General features: G+C 43.9%; 1 protein-coding gene across 1 annotated transcript in view; it reads left to right on the forward strand.

The window, feature by feature from the left end:
- Positions 1–22,428, forward strand: part of LOC139423926 (G protein-activated inward rectifier potassium channel 1-like) — a 42,938-nt gene extending 20,510 nt beyond the window's left edge. Inside the window, exons 2-3 of the mRNA XM_071175572.1 lie at positions 13,107–13,323; positions 21,302–22,428. Coding sequence (XP_071031673.1) covers positions 13,107–13,323; positions 21,302–21,948 — 864 coding nt within the window. The 3' untranslated portion in view covers positions 21,949–22,428. The remainder of the gene's footprint in view (positions 1–13,106; positions 13,324–21,301) is intronic.
- Positions 22,429–23,472: the final 1,044 nt, after the last annotated feature.

Genomic DNA, 23,472 nt, shown 5'->3' on the forward strand with positions numbered 1-23,472 from the left:
TCTTCTTCTTATTGCTGTCTTTCAGTAGTGGTTTCTTTGCAGAAATTTGACCACGAAGGCCTGATTCACACAGTGTCCTCTGAACAGTTGATGTTGAGATGTGTCTGTTACTTGAACTCTGAAGCATTTATTTGGGCTGCAATTTCTGAGGATGGTAACTCTAATGAACTTATCATCTGCAGCAGATGTCACTCTGGGTTTTCCTTTCCTGTGGCAGTCCTCATGAGAGACAGTTTCATCATAGCGCCTGATGATTTTTTTGCGACAGCACTTGAAGAAACTTTCAAAGTTCTTGAAATTGTCCCGGATTGACTGAGCACTTGTCTTAAAGTAATGATGGACTGTAATGATAGAAAGTAATGATGGACTGTCATTACTCTTGATTTATTTGAGCTGTTCTTGCCATAAGATGGACTTGATCTTTTACCAAATAGGGCTATCTTCTGTATACCACCCCTACCTTGTCACAACACAACTGATTGTCTCAAACGCATTAAGAAGGAAAGAAATTCCACAAATGTACTTCTAACAAGGCACACCTGTTAATTCAAATGCATTCCAGGTGACTACGTCTTGAAGCTGGTTGAGATAATGGCTAGAGTGTGCAAAGTTGTCACCATGGCAAAGGGTGGCTACTTTGAATAATCTAAAATATAAATATATTTTTATTTGTTTAATACTTTTTTGGTTACAGCATGAGTCCATATGTGTTACTTTATAGTTCTGATGTCTTCACTATTATGCTACAACGTAGAAAATTGTAAAAATAAAGAAAAACCATTGAATGAGTAGGTTTGTCCCAACTTGTGGATTATATTCATAACTTTGGAACTTCGGTAAATGGCGACTGGATCATTTGGAGATATATTGATTACTTTGACGGTCCGGTTCGGGTGAGCCAGGCCCAACAAATCGGAATCAGATTTTCCCCACAAAACGGATTTATTACAGACAGAAATACTCCTCAGCACCCCTCATCACCTTCCTCAGACGATCCTGCAGGTGAAGAAGCCTGATGTGTAGGTCCTGGGCTGGCATGTTACGCCCGTCATTAAATGAAGACCAAGGTGCAGCGTGGTAGGCATTCATTTTCTCAAAATGTTTTCATGTTCCACCAAAAACAATAAACAACTCAACGAACGTAAAGCTAGGAGTGCGACACATGCAACACAAAAGACAAGATCCCACAACTGATGGTGGGAAAAGGGCTGCCTAAGTATGATCCCTAATCAGAGACAACGATAGACAGCTGCCTCTGATTGGGAACCATACTCGGCCAACAAAGAAATATAAACATAGATTTCCCACCCTAGTCAGACCCTGACCTACCAAATAGAGAATAAAATGATCTCTAAGGTCAGGGCGTGACAGTACCCCCCCCCCAAAGGTGCGGACTCCCGGCCGCAAACCTGAACCTATAGGGGAGTGTCCGGGTGGGCATCTACCGTCGGTGGCGGCTCCGGTTTGGGGACGTAGCCCCCGCTCCCTATGCTGATCCCTCCGCTTCTGTGGAACCGGACTGTGGATCGTCGCTGGAGACTCCGGACCGTGAATCGTTGCCGGAGGAACCGGACCGTGGATCATCGCCGGAGGATCTGAACTGGGAACCACCGCTGGAGGCTCCGGACTGCAGATCGTCGCTGGAGGCTCTGGACTGCAGATCGTCGCTGGAGGCTCTGGACTGCAGATAATCGCTGGAGCCTCTGGACTACAGACTGTCGCTGGAGGCTCTGGACTGCAGATTGTTGCTGGAGGCTCTGGACTGCGGATCGTTGCTGGAGACTTCAGACTCAGTCTGAATCCTAACTCCGCCAATCTCCCTGTGTGCACCCCCCCTGCCTCTCGTGCTTGCTTCGTTGAGCTATCTCCGCGTATCGTTGCCGTTCCTCTTTCGCTGCCTCGATCTCTTCCTTCGGACGGCGATACTTCCCGGCCCTTATCCAGGGTCCTGCTCCCTCCAGGATTTCCTCCCAGGTCCAGTCCTCATGACCACGCTGCTTGGTCCGTTGGAGTTGGGATCTTCTGTTACGCCCGTCGTTAAATTAAGACCAATGTGCAGCTTGGTAGGCGTAGATTTTCTTGAATTTTTTAAATGTTCCACCATAAACAATAAACAACTCAACGAACGTAAAGCTAGGAGTGCAACACAAAAGACAAGATCCCACAACTGAAGGTGGGAAAAAGGGCTGCCTAAGTATGATAGTATGATAGACAGCTGCCTCCTATTGGGAACCATACTCGGCCAACAAAGAAATATAAACATAGATTTCCCACCCTAGTCACACCCTGACCTACCAAATAGAGAAAATTATCTCTAAGGTCATGGCGTGACATGGCGTGGTTACATGTGGTTTTTGGTTGTGAGGCCGGTTGGATGTACTGCCAAATTCTCTAAAATGATGTTGCTTATAGTAGAGCAATTAACATTGAATTCTCTGACAACAGCTGTTGGACATTCCTGCAGTCAGCATGCCAATTGGAAGCTCCCTCAAAACATGAGACATGAGACACCGGAACATTTTATTACATATTTTATTTCAGCATGGGACCAACCCTTTACATGTTGAGTTTCTATTTTTGTTCAGTATATTATGAAAACGTAGCCTATGCACTGGATAAGGTGCAAGCCATAGGCCTTTTTGAGTTAAGGGAATCTCGTGTTCATGAGTTGGCTCGAAAGCTGATCAAGAAAGATAAGAATCATCTTAATATTATTTTGACAAGCGACTAAATACTTGATTACTGGCAAGCAATTGGCATGCATAAAAAAGCAGCCTAATTCTAGAAGTTAGTGAGCATTTGCTTAGCAAACTCCAAAATAGGAAATTGAAGTGAAATATAGGCATTTTGGAATTATTTTTCGACGAGATGAATAAAAAACTACTTAGAGTGAGAGCTGACGCATTTGAAGCCGCAATGTAAAGTGCTAGAAAAAGAGTGTCAAGACACTGGAGCATTCAGGCACTTGTGACGTTTCAGATACTGATAGTGGTGTTGGCTTTATAGATAGCTGCTAAAGAGTGCAGCCACACTCCAAAACGCCCGTTATACTGCCGGCATATTCAAACTCCTAGCTGATGTCGCACTCCTCATAGACGAGCAAGTCCATTTAAGGCAGTAGCAGCTCATATTTCAGTCATTGGGACATTTACAAATAATGCAGACGCATAGTCTCATTTTGCGCAGGTTAACATGCAGTGAGGCCATCTCTCACTTAAACGATATTCGACCATTCCCACCATGGCGAGAACGGGTGAAGACTCAGTAAAACACATTCTTGAAATGCGAGATGTATGGCAATTACTTTTGCTCTCAACTCCAAGTGAAAAGCAAACTTGCTCGCTCTTCGGGGTCCATCTCTTGCAAACTGGACTAGGTTCATGGCTTGTAGGCAGGGCACAACATAACCTTTTGAACGGCGTACAGCACGACTGTGGAAACTTTTCTATTCATATAGACACCATTCTGTGTACCTCTGGCCCTTCCTTGGACACTGTGTTAACTAACCTCCAGATGAGCTTCAATGCCATACAACTCTCCTTCCGTGGTCTCCAACTGCTCTTAAATGCAAGTAAAACTAAATGCATGCTCTTCAACCGATTGCTGCCCGCACCTGCCCACCCGTCCAGCATCACTACTCTGGACGGTTCTGACTTAGAATATGTGGACTACACTACAAATACCTAGGTGTCTGGTTAGACTGTAAACTCTCCTTCCAGACATCAAACATCTCCAATCCAAAGTTAAATCTAGAATCGGCTTCCTATTCCGAAACAAAGCATCCATTCACTCATGCTGCCAAACATACCCTCGTAAAACTGACTATCCTACCGATCCTCGACTTCGGCGATGTCATTGACAAAATAGCCTCCAACACTCTACTCAACAAATTGGATGCAGTCTACCACAGTGCCATCCGTTTTGTCACCAAAGCCCCATATACTACCCACCACTGCGACCTGTATGCTCTCGTTGGCTGGCCCTCGCATCATACTCGTCGCCAAACCCACTGGCACCAGATCATCTACAAGTCTCTGCTAGGTAAAGCCCCGCCTTATCTCAGCTCACTGGTCACCATAGCAGCACCCACCCATAGCACACGCTCCAGCAGGTATATCTCTCTGGTCACCCTCAAAGCCAATTCTTCCTTCGGCCGCCTCTCCTTCCAGTTCTCTGCTGCCAATGACTGGAACAAACTGCAAAAATCACTAAAGCTGGAAACTCTTACCTCCCTCACTAGCTTTAAGCACCAGCTGTCAGAGCATCTCACAGATCACTGCACCTGTACATAGCTCATCTGTAAATAGCCCATCCAATCTACCTCATCCCCATACTGTATTTATTTATTTATCTTGCTCCTTTGCACCCCAGTATCTCTACTTGCACATTCATCTTCTGCACATTCTTCCATTCCAGTGTTTAATTGCAATATTGTAATTACTTTGCCACCACGGCCTATTTATTGCCTTACCTCTCTTATCCTACCTCATTTGCACATGCTGTATATAGATTCTTCTACTGTATTGTTGATTGTATGTTTGTTTATTCCATGTGCAACTCTGTGTTGTTGTATGTGTCGAACTGCTTTGCTTTATCTTGGCCAGGTCGCAATTGCAAATTAAAACTTGTTCTCAACTAGCATACCTGGTTAAATAAAGGTGAAATTAAAAAATGTTACAAAATATTCTGGCCATGAAACCCCCTCACGTGAAATCGCACACTACGGACAATGCTAACATGCAACTCACCTGAGTAAAGCATTAGATTGGGGGTGGGGGGTCCTGTAGATTCCAAGGAATTATTACATGGGCCACTAATATTTAATCTAGGACAGCATGTCCTAACCAGGCATGTTCTGTTGCATCTAACTATGTTATATATAAACAGCATACTAAACAGTGTACTCACTGCAAACAAACAGGACATGTAGTGAAAATTTGTTGGGATCTGGGGAGGGATCCCCCCCAGGCATTTCAACCAAAGTATAGGATGGGTCATCTAGCATCGAAGTGTTGGAACCTTGGAATTGGGAATCCCCCTTTCTTTATGCGTTTTAAACTAGACACAGAGCAAATGTTTCAGACTTGAATAGCACTTCTCTGTAGCCTCCCTGGTGTTGCCCAAATCCCGTCCTCTCCTCATCAACCAGACAGGTCAAGCTACAGAGCTCAGACATTTTTCCTATTCACTGAAACTCTAATTTGTTAAGCGTTCCTTGTTTTAGAACATGAATAGTGCGTTTTAACCAACAACGTGATCATTGGACAGACCGCAGGGTTTTTTTGTAATACGTGGGAGTTTATTATGGTGCGTTTGTCTTGGTTGCGCATAGGACAGGTTTCAACTTTAGTCAATTACAAGGTATAGACATTCTCTCAATGTATGGTGTGAGCATGTAATTATAGAGCAAATTATTCAGCAAACCCTCTTTTATAAATATCCTGACTTGTTTGTGAAACGGCTGCTGACTCTACCCCAACGCTTTAAACTCAAAATGCAGTTGCCTGGAGCTCAGATGCTCAGACTAACTGTCATTCTAACATAGCCGGGAGACTGCTACAATGTAGTCTCAAACATATGTTTAAAATATTTAACCCTTATAATCTGGTATGGTAGTCAGTTGTGTTAGATTTCTGAGGGGGATTTCTATTCATATGCGTATTGTGCATCTGGCCAAGTCCATCTGATATGTGACAATGGTGTGAGAGTTATGAGTTTGTCCCACCCCTCCGATAGCCAGTGGTTGGCTGGGTGGCTGTTTGTTAATAGGCTACACAGGATGGTCTAAGGTATTGATAGGAGTTTCCTATGTTTACATTTGTCTGCGTGTTACAATGATGATTGACTCTTTCCCCTTACACAGTAAATATGACATGTCCGACTGATTAGATTTCAGATTTGAACTTTTTATGATTCAACCTGTGGATGTTGATTCTTTTTCTATCATTTTAGCTAATCACTGACACAATGGAAAGCTGATTACTTGGATACATTTCTCAGCTTCGGCTCGACGTCCCTTTTATGTGCATGATAAAAGGGAATCGCGTTCGGCTGGTTGGTTTTCCATAACATACTCAGCTCTCAATGTGAAACAGTGGATTTTATTGCATTTTTAATGGCAGATTATGATTATCCCACATTTGAACAGACTCTGATAGAAGACCTTGGCTCAGGCAACTCTTTCACTTTGTTCCATATAGACATACGTTTGTCTACATTATACAGTTGAATTCGGAAGTTTACATACACCTTAGCCAAATACATTCAAACTCAGTTTTTCACAATTCCTGACATTTAATCCTAGTAAAAAATTCCCTCTTTTAGGTCAGTTAGGATCATCACTTTATTTTAAGAATGTTAAATGTCAGAATAATAGTAGAGAGAATGATTTATTTCAGCTTTTATTTCTTTCATCATATTCCCAGTAGGTCAGAAATTTACATACACTCAATTAGTTTTTGGTAGCATTGCCTTTAAATTGTTTAACTTGGGTCAAACGTTTCGGGTAGCCTTCCACAAGCTTCCCACAATAAGTTGGGTGAATTTTGGCCCATTACTCCTGACAGAGCTGATGTAACTGAGTCAGGTTTGTAGGCCTCCTTGCTCGCACACACTTTTTCAGTTCTGCCCACAAATGTTCTATAGGATTGAGGTCAGGGCTTTGTGATGGCCACTCCAATACCTTGACTTTGTTGTCCTTAAGTCATTTTGCCACAGCTTTGGAAGTATGCTTGGGGTCATTGTCCATTTGGAAGACCTATTTGCGACCAAGCTTTAACTTCCTGCCTGACTGATATCTTGAGATTTTGCTTCAATATATCCACTTAATTTTCCTTCCTCATGATGCCATATATTTTGTGAAGTGCATCAGTCACTCCTGCAGCAAAGCACCCTCACAACATGATGCTGCCACCCTTGTGCTTCACGGTTGGGATTGTGTTCTTCAGCTTGCAGTCCTCCCCCTTTTTCCTCCAAACATAAAGATGGTCATTATGGCCAAACAGTTTTAGTTTTGTTTCATCAGACCAGAGGACATTTCTCCAAAAAGTATGATCTTTGTCCCCATGTGCAGTTGCAAACCGTAGTCTGGATTTTTTATGGTTGTTTTGGAGCAGTGGCTTCTTCCTTGCTGAGCGGCCTTCCAGGTTATGTCGATATAGGACTCGTTTTACTGTGGATATAGATACTTTGTACATGTTTCCTCCAGCATCTTCACAAGGTCTTTGCTGCTGTTCTGGGATTGATTTGCACTTTTCTCACCAAAGTACGTTCATATCTAGGAGACATAATGCATCGCCGTCCTGAGCGGTATGATGGCTACGTGATGATGGCTTTCTATTTGCGTACTATTGTTTGTACAGATGAAAGTAGTACCTTCTGGAGTTTGGATATTTCTCCCAAGGATGAACCAGACCAGTGGAGGCCTAAACATTTTTTTATGAGGTATTGGCTGAATTCTTTTGATTTTCCCAGTATGTCAAGTGAAGAGGCACTGAGTTTGAAGGTATGCCTTGAAATACATCAACAGGTACACCTCCAATTGACTCAAATGATGTCAATTAGCCTTTCAGAATCTTCTAAAGCCATGACATAATTTTCTGGAATTTTCCAAGCTGTTGAAAGGCACAGTCAACTTAGTATATGTAAACTTCTGACCCACTGGAATTGTGATACACTGAATTATAAGTGAAATAATCTGTCTGTAAACAATTGTTTGAAAATTACTTGTTGTCATGCACACAGTAGATGTCCTAACCGACTTGTCAAAACTATAATTTGTTCACAAGAAATCTGTGGAGTGGTTGAACAACGAGTTTTAATGACTCCAACCTCAGTGTATGTAAACTTCCGACTTCAACTGTATGTTCTATGTCTTACTGTTTCTGTCCTGTCTGGAGAATAACCCAATGTTTTGCTCAACAATTATACTGACAGGCTTACTAACACACAGCTAACTTGTCTTGTTTTAGGTTATCCCGAAACAATTTGAACCTTGTGTGGTGACCACATTACATGTAACTGTTCTCCCTTTGTTGTCACACACAATGCAAGACAAAATGGCTTATGTTGGTTTGCAAGGGATCAGATGAATGTTAATGTGGGCGCATGGTCAAATCTTCCTGTTGACCACACCCACCTCTATGGATGTGTGTGTTTTCAAGAGGGGGCTCAGATTGGGTTTACAAATCAAATGATTCATATTTGATTTGCACAAGCAGTGGGTGAGCTTTGGATCTCACTCCCAAGTTGTATTTTGAATTTTGATAGGTGACTTGCTAAAGATAGCATAGGTTTTAAAATTAATATTTGAATGTGATTTTGTCAGGTTGTCATTTTGTTACATACGACAGCTCTGTCTCCAGAGACAGAACACAGAGTTAGTCACATACCAATTATTAAATGTTTAAAGATGCAGGTAAATCTCTACTTCCTGATTGGGAGAAAAAAACATTTCAACACATTTACTTTGAAGACCCTCTGGTGGTTGAGAAACCAGTTGCTTTTATGACCTGTCGGCAGAGAACATTGAGATAATTCAGCAACCAAATACATTTGTTTTTTAAATTCGAATATTGATTGATGCTAAATCTTACTAGACATAGGCTTGTGTTAATTCCTTTGCTGTTATCCAACTGTTTTACAGATCATTTTATTGCTTTTTGTTTTTGACATGCTTCTTTATTGATCTTGGGGTGATTTGTTTTCATGAATATGGTTTTCATATTTTTAAGGCAAACTTCCTCCTATAGGGGAGAGTTTTTAATTTATTTTAAAACCCCTTTTTCTCCCCAATTTCATGATATCCAATTGCGATCCAATTACTTGTCTCATCGCTGCAATTCCCCAACGGGCTCGGGAGAGGCAAAGGTCGAGTCATGCGTCCTCCGAAACATGACCCACCAAACTCCGCTTCTTAACACCCGCCCACTTAACCCACAAGCCAGCTTCACCAATATGTTGGAGGAAACACCATTCAACTGACAACTGAAGTCAGCCTGCAGGCGCCCAGCCCACCACAAGGAGTCGCTAGAGCGCGATGAGCCAAGTAAAGCCCCCCCTGCCAAACCCTCCCTTAACCCGGACGACACTGGGCCAATTACGCACCGCCCTATGGGACTCCCAGTTACGGCCGTTTTGTGTCACAGCATGGGATAGAACCCGGGTCGGTAGTGACGCCTCAAGACTGCAGCGCCCCTCGGGAGGCCTGGTGGAGAGGCTTTTTCAATTGATTGTTCTGTCTTTCTCAAAGAAAAGTACAATTTGACACTTGTAATAGTGTAACTTTAATTACAGTGCATTCGGAAAGTATTCAGACCCCTTGACCTTTTCCACATTTTGTTACGTTACAGCCATATTCTAAAGGATTAAATACTTTCCCCCTTCATCAATCTACACACAATACCCAATAATGACAAAGCAAAAACAGGTTTTTAGAAATGTTGCAAATGTATAAAAAATAAAACACTGAGAGTCACGTCTGGATCGGGTTCAAGTCCGGGCTCTGGCTTGGCCACTCAAGGACATTCAGAGACTTGTCCTGAAGCCACTCCTGCATTGTCTTGGCTGTGTGCTTAGGGTCTGTTGGAAGGTAAACCTTAGCCCAAATTTGAGGTCCTGAGCGCTCTAGAGAAGGTTCTCATCAAGGATCTCTCTGTACTTCGCTCCATTCATCTTTCCCCTCGATCCTGACTAGTCTCCCTGTCCCTGCCGCTAAAAAACATCCCCACAGCATGATGCTGCCACCACCATGCTCCACCGTAGGAATGGTGCCAGGTTTCCTACAGACGTGACACTTGGCATTCAGGCCAAAAAGTTCAATCTTGGTTTCATCAGATCAAAGAATCTTTTTTCTCATGGTCTGAGAGTCCTTTAGGTGCCCTTTGGCAAACTCCAAGTGGGATGTCATGTGCCTTTTACTAAGGAGTGGCTTCCATCTGGCCACTCTAGCATAAAGGCCTGATTGTTGGAATGCTGCAGAGATGGATGTCCTTCTGGAAGTGTCTCCCATCTTCATAGAGGAACTCTGGAGCTCTGTTAGAGTGACCATCTGTCTCTTGGTCACCTCCCTGATCAAGGCCCTTCTCCCCCGATTACTGAGTTTGGATGGGCGGCCAGCTCTATGAAAAGGCTTGGTGGTTCCAAACTTCTTCCATTTAAGAATGATGGAGGCCACTGTTCTTGGGGAATTCTAAAAAACAGTTTTTGCTTTGTCATTGTGGGTTATTGTTGGAGATTCATGAGGAAAAATGTTATTTAATGCATTTTAAAATAAGGCTGTAACATAACAAAATGGGGAAAAGGTCAAGGGGTCTGAATACTTTCCGAATGCACTGTATGCATTTAATGGCCTTTCATTTCCTTGTATATCCATCTGATTCATTCTTGATAAACTTTAAGGATACCATTGACCAGACCAACCAATCTGACAACATACAAAGTCAAACAGTGACTAGTAACTCTTGACTGTATTAATGCTTCATCAAATGTTGAAATGGGGCTCCCGAGTGGCACAGCGGTCTAAGGCACTGCATCTCAGTGCTAGAGGCGTCACTTCAGATCCTGGTTTGTTTCCAGGCTGTATCATAACCGGCCGTGATTGGGAGTCCCATAGGCAGGCGCACAATTGGTCCAGCGTCGTCCGGGTTAGGGTTTGGCCGGGGTAGGCTGTCATTGTAAATAAGAATTTGTTCTTAACTGACTTGCCTAGTTAAATAAAGGTTAAATAAAAATATAATAACTGATGTAATCTTTCTGCCGTTAACAAAAAATGATGTTTTATTGAACTTAGTTGAAGGAATTTGTACTTAGGGACATTGGCATGTCAAAAGCACATTGACAATGCTCCCATGTAAGAAACTCCTGATGTCATGGGCCCAAGGACTAGAAGTGAGGTATATATAATATACTGTACATACACGTCAAATATTACTGCCCATTACAGGTTCTATGGTTTGGTCTGGAAGTACTGGAAATGCTCTTGAGATTCATATAGCAGGGGTTGGAGGCAGGATAAGAGGATCCTAAAACAGCAACAGCAGTGTGTTGATGTGTTGAGTGGAGGAGTGGGACTCGTGTGTGTGTGTGTGTGTGCGTGTGCGTGTGTGTGTGTGTGCGTGAGCGTGTGTGTGTGTGCGTGTGTGTGCGGTAGAAAAGAGTTAGAGGTGAGGTGTGTGTAGGCGGTGAGGCTGACACACCATCCCAATTATCAGGAAGGCTGAGATAAGAAACAGAGATGAGAAAACTGCAGTAAGAATCATTCCCTCCGTTTTGGAGACTTACTGTACAGAGAGAGAAAGAAAGTTGAAGAAAAATGAAAAACATAAAAGAAAATTAAGATTGTGTTCTTCAATGTGAATAACAACCCTCCAAAACAGTGGGAATAGAAACAATTCTGCGACTCTCCACACTCAGTTGTCCTTCAATTTGAACCACAAAACCTCCATTTCTGACAAAAAGCATGTCTCAAATGGCCAATCAGCCGTGGCTACATCCATTTGTGGACCTAAATTAATTATATATTCCCCTTGATTCTTGAAGAATATAACTTATGAGCTTAGTTTAACTGCCTTACCCCATCAGAACCTAAAATATAAGCTTGTTTTACTCCAATGTTTGCCAACCAAATAAATGTAAACGAACACTGTATAGCCTCAAAAATGGGTTAAAACTATAATTGTAATATCATCATCGATGGCCAGTTCCTGCATCAATTGCTCTGTCTATGAATTTGAGAGTGAATCCAGCCCAATCCCTCAGTTTTTACAGAAACAGTGGTGGGGAGCCGGCTTGCTGATTGGCCCATTCACGTTCATTAACCCTCTTATTTGCCTCACGGAAAATCCCAGCAGGTGCATTGTGCACAGACTTACAGCGAGATACAGAGAGGGGTGTAAGGAAAAGAGAGGGGAGCGGAGGGAGACACAGAGAGAGAACTATTAGAGAGGGCTTCAGAACGAGTGAGAGAGAACGAAAGAGACAGAGAGAGTTAAAGAGAAGAGCCCAGTTCAGCTTAGCTTAGACAGCTGAGAGCCCAGCTGGGCAATGAAATGCTTCCGCACCAGTTAACAAGCCATAGGTTGGGTCTGTCTAAACAGGGTTTTCTCACCACCTCCTCATCTAATCCTCGACAGGCCCACTGCAAATGAATATGAAGGGCTAGGATTGCTACCGACCCGGGTTCTATCTCAGGCTGTGTCACAACCAGCCATGACTGGGAGTCCCATAGGGCGGTGCACAACTGGCCAAGCGTCGTCCGGGTTAGGTGAGGGTTTGGTCGGGGGGTTTTACTTGTCTCATCGTGCTCTAGCGATTCCTTGTGGCGGGCTGGGTGCCTGCAGGCTGAGGATGGTTGTCAGTTGAACGGTGTTTCCTCTGACACATTGGTGCAGCTGGCCTGCGGGTTAAGTGGGCGGGTGTTAAGAAGCGGAGTTTGGCGGGTCATGTTTCGGAGGATGCATGGCTCGACCTTCAGCCTTGAATATTCAGACGAAGGAATGCCGTCCGGCGCTCCCACATGGTACGGGGCAGGAGAGAAAGACAGAGTGTGCATTTATGTGTGTGTGTGTGTGTGTCTCACCTTGGAGAGCGGTGAAACTAGCAGAGTTTGGTGGTTGTTTCCTTGCACAGATGTGTAGTGCTTCCATGGGTTGTAGATAAGGCGAGGGGGATGGGATGGTGTGCTGGGCGATAAGAGAAAATAGGTACATTGTTCTGAAGGCCATGGCACCTGAAACATGTATGGACCCCCATGTCCTGAAATGTTCCTATATTACTTTTGCCTGCCTACTTTGTTCTGGTTTATGTGCTGTCCACTCACCCACCTCCGGAAGGGAAGAAAATAGGAAATTAACAACAAGACAAACAGCATGTGGTGGTGTAGAGAAGATTGATAAGCTCCAGGCTTCTCTGCTCCAGTCACACTGTTATCTACAATCATCTTGGTAGCACTGCAAAGTGACTCCAACAGAAGCCATGGTAGAGTGGAAAAATGTAAGTCTACAGTTTAAAGTAATTTAAAAAAAATCTTTCTCTCTCTCTCTCTCTCCCTCCCCCCTATTTCTCCTTTCTCTCCTCCCCCTCCCTCTCTCGCCCTCCCTCTCTCCCAGTCTCGTCAGACCCCGGAGGGAGAGTTCCTACCCCTGGACCAGTGTGAGCTGGATGTGGGTTTTGGGACGGGTGCGGACCAGCTCTTCCTAGTGTCACCTCTCACCATCTGCCACGAGATCAATCCTAAGAGTCCTTTCTTTGACCTGTCCCAGCGCTCCCTCATGAACGAGCAGTTTGAGATTGTTGTCATCCTGGAGGGCATTGTTGAGACCACAGGTGAAGATCCACAATCCTCTCTCCTCCTGTTAACCCTTTACTCTCTTCTTCCTACTATTCTCTCCTCATTATTAATTGATTATTCTTTCACTACCCTTTCTCCTCCTTTTAACCCCTTACTCTCTTCTTCCTAAAGAAGCTGCTCCTTTTCAAAGGCCCAATGCAGCCATTTTATTTCTGGGTAACAATTAAGTACCTTACTGTAATAGATTTCCATTCAAATTGCCATAAATATTTTTGGGGCAAAAAACTGTTTCACAAGCAAGTTTCACAATGGAAAACCAAAACTCCCACCCATTCAAACCTGCTGATTAGAAGGTCCTGTGTAGATTGTATTTTAACCCACCTGCTGTGTTTTGGTCGAATTGGACCGATTTACAAGTTTTCTCTCTAAAAAATGTAGTTCATTTAATCTGATTGTCATAAGGTTCCATGACTTTGTCCACACAGGGCATCTGAACACACTAAATACTCTTGGATGATTTCCATAAAATGCTATTTAACTTATGTACCTGTGGTGTTCCTGGTCAAAAATGAGCAGTCATTAGAAATGAATGGGTGAGACTACAATTAGTGTATAATATTGAGTTCAGACACATGCCCATTCATCAGATGGACACACTTCCTCTCCCAGACCCCCACATGCGTGTAGGTTTGAGCACACACACGCACACCTCACTCCCTTTCTTGGCTTCCATGGCAACCCCCACGGGAACCTTTCCCCAATAGAATCTTTCCCCCACGGGAACCACACCTGTTGGCCTTCTCACAAATAATCTCAACATTGTTTCAATAATATATACCTCTGGTATATGAATCTTTTTTGAGCCCTTTCTCACAATTCGTTCTGTGGCAGCACAATGACCAAACAATATACTGTATGTGAGGCTCTTGATCATATCTTTGATCATGACACTGGTGAGGAGGAGAGAGTCTGTTAAACTTTGACACAAAGTAGTCTGTGATAAATAGCACAATATATTTAATCTGAGTATTTGTTATAGTCAAAATAATTGATACATTACGCTTTTTTAAAACTCAAAAACAAGTTGTACGAGCTCAGGTTAATGAGGCCTACAGGCCATAAATAGCAAATAGAAGTTCCAAACTTGTAATGTTCACAAGAACTTAAGTTGATAAAAAGATCTAACACAACATTAGGTGATAATATATGTATTATTATGGATTTATAATCAGCTATAATGGTGGTCATTTTGGACCGGGAACACAGAATTAATTAACATGAAACAAACACAACAGGAGGGTTAAACAACAACTATCAGGAAATAACACTGATAAAAAAAATATCACGTATTTACAGTGGTAGTTTCATCAGCTGTTGTACAATATGATACAAAACACAGGAAAAAAAACAGAATTTTGACGACACTGGGCCTTTAATTAGTCCTTTTCTTCCTTCACCCCGACTGTAATCTCTTTCCATTCGGTGGGTTGCTCTTTCCCTATCTCCACCCTTTAGCTTGCAATTCTGTTATTCCTCTCTCTCTCCTCCATTTATCTGAACTCGAATTAAACTGTATTCTTATATGCTCATCAGTCTTACCTCTTCATGTCAACCTGCCACATATCCCCATGCAATATCTCCATCCAGATTCTGGAGATAGAGTCAGACTGACACATATCTCTGAATCTCCAAAGCCCTGTAAGAATGTAGCAGATTTTAGGAGGCGTTCAGTGGTAAACAGAGCGAGCAGTGGAGAGGTGGACGTTGGGTATTGAGGACAGCACCAGGGAATGGCTTCCTTGATTTAACTATGAAGGACGTTTTTTTACATGAGGGATGGTTTTCATCCCTACCCCATGTATAATAGATGCGAATGTCACTTAGATAAATAAGATGGGGGGTTCAGCTGAAGCTTTACTATATTTCTCACTGGGCAGAATGCAGGGTTAATTCTGGGATCATTCTGAAACAGTAAGAGACGCTGAACACAACAGCTGTACTGAACTACAGGCAGGCTGCAGGTGTGCTGGGTCGCCTACGGCAACAAATGTGTTTTTCTGTCTTCTACATCGAACAATACGATGCCTCATCCTAATACTCATACATAAATAACAAAGTCTGTCTTCTCTGGCATCATTTATTTATTTCTCTGCTCCCTTTTCTTTTTCCTTTCATCTCTCCTCTGTTCTTCTCCCCTCCTCCCTTCTCATTGTCCTGGGCAGAAGCATGAAGCTGAATAGGCTTAGAGGAGGAGGGTGGGATGAGCAGGCAGGGAGCACGGTCTGTGCTCTGTTGATAATGTCATTAAGGCAGGCTGCAGCCAACCGTTTAGCCCCTTTTAGCCCCTTGTCTCTCTGTCTCTCTGTGTCTCTCTCTGTGTCTCTCTCTCTGTGTCTCTCTCTCTGTGTCTCTCTCTCTCTCTGTGTCTCTCTCTCTCTATCAGCAGGACTGTGGTTCACTGAGCTGAGGAGCAAAGCAGGGGGCAGATGAGTGGGGGGTCTGTTCTGTATGAATGAGTTGGCCTTGGAGTCACCTGTGTGGTTCCGTGCACAGTGTACATCCCTTACTCCCCAGAGAAATAAATCCATATCATCCACTGAGAGACAGACAGCACATTGTCCTGCAATTTGAGAAACCTACTGTCAACAACGGACAGCCTTTGCATCCTTCTGGTGTTTGACTGGATGGTTATGAGGTCTCTCTACTACCACTACGATTGTGCATCAGCTCCTGTTCCAATAGAGATGTATGTTACGTAGGCCTAGTTGTCACAGCTTTCTGACAGGTGTGTGTGTGCGTGTGTGTGTGTGTGTGTGTGTGTGTGTGTGTGTGTGTGTGTGTGTGTGTGTGTGTGTGTGTGTGTGTGTGTGTTAGATGAAGAGAGCCAGTAGTATAATTAAAAAGAGGCTAGGAGAAGAAGAGGCATTGTATTATGGAAATGCTCCACTTGAGGAGTGCCAGTGGAGGCTTTACATAAAGCTCTCTCCAGGGACACGTCTCTCTCTCTGTCCACCAGCTGTTTGCTCACTTGCTCAGCCGCTTTGATTTTCATTCAAGACCCACAGAACTGACTGTCAGTGTAACTCAGGACACTTGGATGATGATGGGGCGAACTGGCAGGAACGCTGGGCCCTGACGCCACATCATTTCCTGTTGCACCGCCATCAATGGGAAAATTAGAGCGAATTATCACCAAATTCTATATGCAGGAATATAAAAAAAAACTTTAATTCATTTCAGCTTTGGGTTGAGAATAGGCAACGGTGTGGGTATAAGCTTAGGCTTAGGTTGTGATAACCCCTTGGTAGTGATATTACTGTGTCTGTCACGATCTTGGAAATGAGTGAACCAAGGCTGGATGTTGAGTTCCACATATTTAATTCAAAGAGAAACTTAACCAAAACAAAATATATCAATAAACAAACAACTAAACGTGACTACGTGATGCACAAACACAAAACAATATCCCACAAATGCAGGTAGGGAAAAAGCCTACCTAAATATGATCCCCAATTAGAGGCAACGATTACCAGCTGCTTCTAATTGGGAACCACACAAACCACCAACCTAGAAACCTAGAAACTAGATAACCCCCTTAGTCACGCTCTGACCTAAACACCATAGAGAACCGAGGGCTCTCTATGGTCAGGGCGTGACAGTGTCAGTCAAATGTCAGGGAAAGGATCAGTTTCTCTTTCTGCAGTCAGCCAGCTCTGTTTAATAGAGTAATACAGGGCTCATAAGTGCTTATTGATAAGTGAGGGCCCTCGATACAGATATAATTGTAAAGGAAATCATTTTACAAGAGCTGAGGTCAAATACAAACCTGACCTGTCAAATCAAATAAAAAAATTTACTACAATTGTATTTGTCACATGCTTCGTAGATAGATTTTCCAACAATGCAGAGTTAAAGATAAGATCAAAATAATACACAGTGGATAACGGGGAAAAAATAGTAAAAATGACATGGCAATATACAGGGAGAAATGTTTTCTAATTTATTAATATCACATTTACATAAGTATTCAGACACTTTACTCAGCACTTTGTTGAAGCAAGCTTGGCACACCTGAATTTGGGGAGTTTCTCCTATTTCTTTCTTTCATCACATTCCCAGTGGGTCAGAAGTTTACATACACTCAATTAGTATTTGGTAGCATTGCCTTTCAATTGTTTAACTTGGGCCAAACGATTCGGGTAGCCCTCCACAAGCTTCCCACATTAAGTTGGGTGAATTTTGGCCCATTCCTCCTGACAGAGCTAGTGTAACTGAGTCAGGTTTGTAGGCCTCCTTGCTCGCACACGCTTTTTCAGTTCTGCCCACACATTTTCTATAGGATTGAGGTCAGGGCTTTGTGATGGCCACTCCAATATCACAACTTTAGAAGTATGCTTGGGGTCATTGTCCAATTGGAAGACCCATTTGCGACCAAGCTTTAACTTCCTGACTGATGTGTTGAGATTTTGCTTCAATATATCCACATAATTTTCCTCCCTTATGATGCCATCTATTTTGTGAAGTGCACCAGCCCCTCCTGCAGCAAAGCACCCCCACAACATGATGCTGCCCCCCCATGCTTCACAGTTGGGATGGTGTTCTTTGGCTTGCAGGCCTCCCCCGTTTTCCTCCAAACATAACGATTGTCATTATGGCCAAACAGTTCTATTTTTATTTCATCAGACCAGAGGACATTTCTCCAAAAAGTACGATCTTTGTCCCCATGTGCAGTTGCAAATCGTGGTCTGGCTTTTTTATGGCGGTTTTGGAGCAGTGGCATATACCTTGCTGAGCGGCCTTTCAGGTTATGTTGATATAGGACTCGTTTTACTGTGGATATAGATAGTGTTGGTACCTGTTTCCTCAAGCATCTTCACAAGGTCCTTTGCTGTTGTTCTGTGATTGATTTGCACTTTTCGCACCAAAGTACATTCATCTCTAGGAGACAGAACGCATCTCATTCCTGAGCGGTATGAAGGCTGCTTGGTCCCATGGTGTTTATACTTGCGTACTATTGTTTGTACAGATGAACGTGGTACCTTCAGGTGTTTGGAAATTGCTCCCAAGAATGAACCAGACTTGTGGAGGTCTACAATTTAATTTCTGAGGTCTTGGCTGATTTTTAGATTTCCCCATGATGTCAAGCAAAGAAGCACTGAGTTTGAAGGTAGGCCTTGAAATACATCCACAGGTACACCTTCAATTGACTCAAATAATGTCAATTAGCCTATCAGGAGCTTCTAAAGCCATGACATAATTTTCTGGAATTTGCCAAGCTGTTTAAAGCCACAGTCAATTTAGTGTAATAATCAGTCTGTAAACAATTGTAGGAAAATTACTTGTGTCATGCACACAGTAGATGTCCTAACCGACTTGCCACAACTATAGTTTGTTTACAAGAAATTTGTGGAGTGGTTGAAAAATGAGTTTTAATAACTCCAACCTTAATGTATGTAAACTTTCGACTTCAACTGTAGGTGTTCCTTTTGTCCAAGTGGGAAAGGGCAGTGTGGAGGTTAATAGAGATTGGGATTTAACAGGGATCTGTTGGAACAGTATGTGAATTGGAGTGGGTTCAGGGTGTCTGGGATGATGACCAGCCTTTCAAAGCATTTCATGGCTACAGATGTGAGTGCTATGGCGCGATAGTCATTTCTAAAGTTTACCTGGGTATTGTTGGGCACAGGGACTATGGTTATCTACTTGAAACATGTAGTTATTCCAGACTGAGTCAGGGAGAGGTTGAAAATGTCAGTGAGGGGCCTCCCGGGTTGCGCAGTGGTTAAGGGTGCTGTACTGCAGCGCCAGCTGTGCCATCAGAGTCCTGGGTTCGCGCCCAGGCTCTGTCGTAACCGGCCGCGACCGGGAGGTCCGTGGGGCGACGCACAATTGGCCTAGCGTTGCCCAGGTTAGGGAGGGCTTGGTCGGTAGGGGTGTCCTTGTCTCATCGCGCACCAGCGACTCCTGTGGCGGGCTGGGCGCAGTGTACGCTAACCAAGGTGGCCAGGTGCACGGTGTTTCCTCCGGCGCATTGGTGCGGCTGGCTTCCGGGTTGGATGTGCGCTGTGTTAAAGAAGCAGCGGCTTGGTTGGTTGTGTATCGGAGGACGCATGACTTTCAACCTTCGTCTCTCCCGAGCCCGTACGGGAGTTGTAGCGATGAGACAAGATAGTAGCTACTACAACAATTGGATACTACGAAATTGGGGAGAAAAAGGGGTAAAATTCAAAAAAAAAAAAAAAAGAAAAGAAAATGTCAGTGAAGACACTTGCCAGCTGGTCAGCGCATTCTCGGAGTATGCCTCCTGGTAATCCATCTGGCCCTGTGAATGTTAACCTCTTTAAAGGTCTTTCTCACATCGGCTAAGGAGAGTTTGATCACACAGTCCTCCAGAACAGCTGGTTCTCTCACGCATGGTTCAGTGTTGCTTGCCTCGAAGCGAGCATAGAAGACATTTAGCGCGTCTGGTAGGCTCGTGGCTGAGTTTCCCTTCATAGTCTGTGATAGTTTGCAAGCCCTGTCACATCCGACAAGCGTCAGAGCCGATGTAATAAGATGCGATTTTAGTCTTGTATTGACAATTTGCCTGTTGAATGGTTCGTCGGAGGGCGTAATGGGATTTTGTTATTAGAGTCTGGGTTAATGTCCTGGAGGAATGTCCGCATTCCTCCTTGAATGCGGAAGCTCTATAGCTCAGTGCGGATGTTGCCTGTAATCCATGGCTTCTGGTTGGGATATGTACGGTCACTTTTGGGACAACGTCGCCAATACAATTATTAATGAGGCACCCAGAGAAGGCTGTGCTCAGGATGATGCTCCGGTCATTATCTGACTCCTAGAGACCTTTTTAAATAGGACCAGGATGTAATGTAACCAACCACTGGTATAGGGACCTTTTCATATAGGAAATCATGCAAACAGAAACACCAGACTTACCTTTCCTCGGCTACAGGTGCTACATGTTTTCTTTTTTATTGTTGCTTGGATGCTGCAATTTCTGCTCCAATGTTACTGCTATTTACTTAGGATTATCATGTTTTGTTTATGGTAGATTAGATTCAACAAATGTATATGAATAAGGCTATTAGTACCATTGATAGGAGTGATGTTAGGCGAGGACCCAAGGCTCCTGCAGCATCAAGGTATGGATCTGGTAAAGGTGATGTTAGGAGATTCCTTATTAGCCTGAGCAGAAATAAACAACAGGTAATTATCATGAAATGCATTACAACACTGATCAAAGGGATGAGTCACCTTTGGCCTCTAGTGATTGCCATGGATACAAAAGAACAGCTGTAGAATCTGGTAGGATGAGATGTCATTGAGACAGAGCTAGATATAAAAATAGAAAGGAAAAGTATCTAGCTATGACTCTAAGCCTAGAAAGACTTGCAGCCAATATGTCCTTTAGTCAGCTGTTTCCATCAAGCTTGTTTGAGCCAATGGCCCCACACTCTGCAGAGGCAGAGGGAGGTAAACAGTGAATGAAATATCTCTGCTGTTTTGTCTCAGGGACAGCCTCAGCCAAACCTATTAGTGGAAATGGTTCGATGAGTAACAGTGCCATGGCCATTTCTACACGCCGTCAGAGGAACGGCAAAGGTCTTCCGGCTAGATTTACGGGCGCATCAGTATTTAAATCTCCCCTTTATGGCTGGAGTGAGGGAGGTCTGTGCCAAAGCAGGTCTGTGTCAGGAAAATTGCTCTTTTCTCATGCTGTCAGACAACAATTCAAAGACTGAATTGTTTCCACACATGATGAGAGCGGAAGAGAAAGAACAAGTGGGATGGAAGCAGAGGATTAGATAAGCAGGGGCGATTGTTTGCTGCTTCATTTTCTCCTTTCTTTTACGTCTTTTTGTTTGATGGTAACTGAACTCGGTATTTTCAGCATATCTATCAAAAATGACAGTTATTACAGGGCTATTTAACACGTGTGTTTGTGCTACCTAGTCAATGCTAGAGGCTGAGTTTGACTTTTTAATTCTCTCTCTCTTTCTACCGCTCTCTCAGGTATGACGTGTCAGGCGCGGACGTCGTACACGGAGGATGAGGTGTTGTGGGGCCACCGCTTCCTGCCCGTCATGTCTCTGGAGGAGGGATTCTTCAGGGTGGACTACTCCCAGTTCCACAGCACTTTCGAGGTCAACACCCCACCGTACAGTGTCAAGGAGCACGATGAGAAGTCCTCCCTGCCTTCACCCCTCTCCACCCCCACGCTGGGCGAGAGCCACGGTGCCGCCCGACGTGCCCGGGTCTTCTCTGTGGACTGCATTAACACTACGGACCGGGAAGAGCGGGCGGGGCAGTCCAGGCTGCCCAGTAAGCTTCAGAGGATGAGCTCGTCTGGGAAGGAGGACCTACAGAGGAAGGTTCTGATGCTGAGCTCCCAGCACTCTGAGAAGGCCTGCAGTACTGGAGACCTGCCTCTCAAGTTGCAGCGTCTCAGCTCCTCCCCCGAGCCAGAGGCTGCAGATCGGCTGCAGCTCAAGGCCTTGAAGGTGGGCTTTGAACCCATGACCCAGTCCACTGGAGACCTGCAGCTGCCCCCCACCCCAGCCCGCGTCCCCGCACGCATCCACACCCCTCTGCCCTCAGGAGGGGGCCGACCAGAGGACAACCTGCCGGCCAAATTACGCAGGATGAATGCTGACCGCTGAGGTCATCATGACCAGACTTTGCATGCATCCCAATGGAACCCTATTCCCTATATAGTGCACCACACTAGACCAGGGCCCAGGGGGCTCTGGTCAAAAGTAATGCACTATGTAGGGAAGAGGGTGTCATTTGGGATGCATCCCCAGAGTCTAACTTCTTTTTGACCACACATCAAACTACGGAGACAGAAAATAAAATGTGACTGAATATACTGGAAGACAATGATATGGAAGGGGAAAAAAACTATGATGGATGGTGTGTCACTATCTCTGTTTTTTCAAACACAATCTTTACTGGAATTACTGTGATTTTTGGGTGTTTTATAGCAACAGTGTTCATACTGGTCAAACACATACACGTTCTTCATCTTTCCCTCATCACACACACACTCTAAAGAATTGTGCATGTATACAATCGATCCATCTGAATGCACTACATACCCCCTCTCTTAGTTTTAAACAAATAAAATATATTTAAGATGATAATATGTGGTGTACCTGCAACTTCCTTTGTCTATATTCTAGTTTCCATCAAAGGGATCATCTACTTAGCTAAGAATACAGTTCAAATGCAATCACACTATTTTGTTATTATTCATAATTGGGGCAGTATGTTATAGTAAGTAATCTGTTACTCATTAGTTTACATAATACCTTTGGTTTTTACATTCAACGGGCTGTTGATGGCCTAATCTTAGCTCCTGGCGAGGAACACTTTCCATAACAGTTCCATTACTCCTTTGAACAGAATGAGTGGATAATGGACTCTGCTGATACCAGAGAGAAAACACAGAGTTCGTCCCAAATGGCACCCTATTCCCTCGATAGTGGAGTGCACTACTCTCTTACCAGGGCCCGTAAGGGACAGGCTCTCATTTGAGACCCCGAGAGAGGCTTGTCCTTGGTGGTGATTGGCTGGTGTTTGGGAGTGGAGGATGGGGAGTGAAACAATGGAGGAAGTGTCCAGCCCCTTCAGACGGGCAGAGACAAGCAGCATGGCTAAACAGACAAACAGACATACAGACACACAAACACACACACTCTTTCAATTGACTTGTAGCCCATTGTAGCTGAAATGGATTATGATTATTATATAGAATAGGACACACATTAGTCACAAGACTTTTCTCTCACAATGAAGTCTCCATGATAAGGTCCAACGGCAGACTTTAAGGACATAAGCTTTGAAATGGACACAACCTTTTACTCACCCGAACAAATGGAGAGGAAAATGTGGAGAGGGAGAGAGCAATGGAGGACTGAGAGAAAAGAAAGAGTGGAGAGGGTCACCTGAGCTCAGGGACAGAGAGCGAAGTAGGCTTTGGGATGATTTGTCCATGATTGCATCCCAAATGGACCGTAGGGCTCTGTTTAAAAACATTGCACTATAAAGTGGAATGGGGTGCTATTTGGCACGCAGCCAACACAGGCCTCAGTGGGATTTAGCACTCCTATGAGTAGAGGGTTCAGAACCAACGGATGTATGATAGTTACACCCACCCACCCACCAAGCTCTAATTTCTCCAC

This window comes from Oncorhynchus clarkii, chromosome 13 (assembly GCF_045791955.1).
Source record: "Oncorhynchus clarkii lewisi isolate Uvic-CL-2024 chromosome 13, UVic_Ocla_1.0, whole genome shotgun sequence".
NCBI classification, from domain to species: Eukaryota; Metazoa; Chordata; class Actinopteri; order Salmoniformes; family Salmonidae; genus Oncorhynchus; species Oncorhynchus clarkii.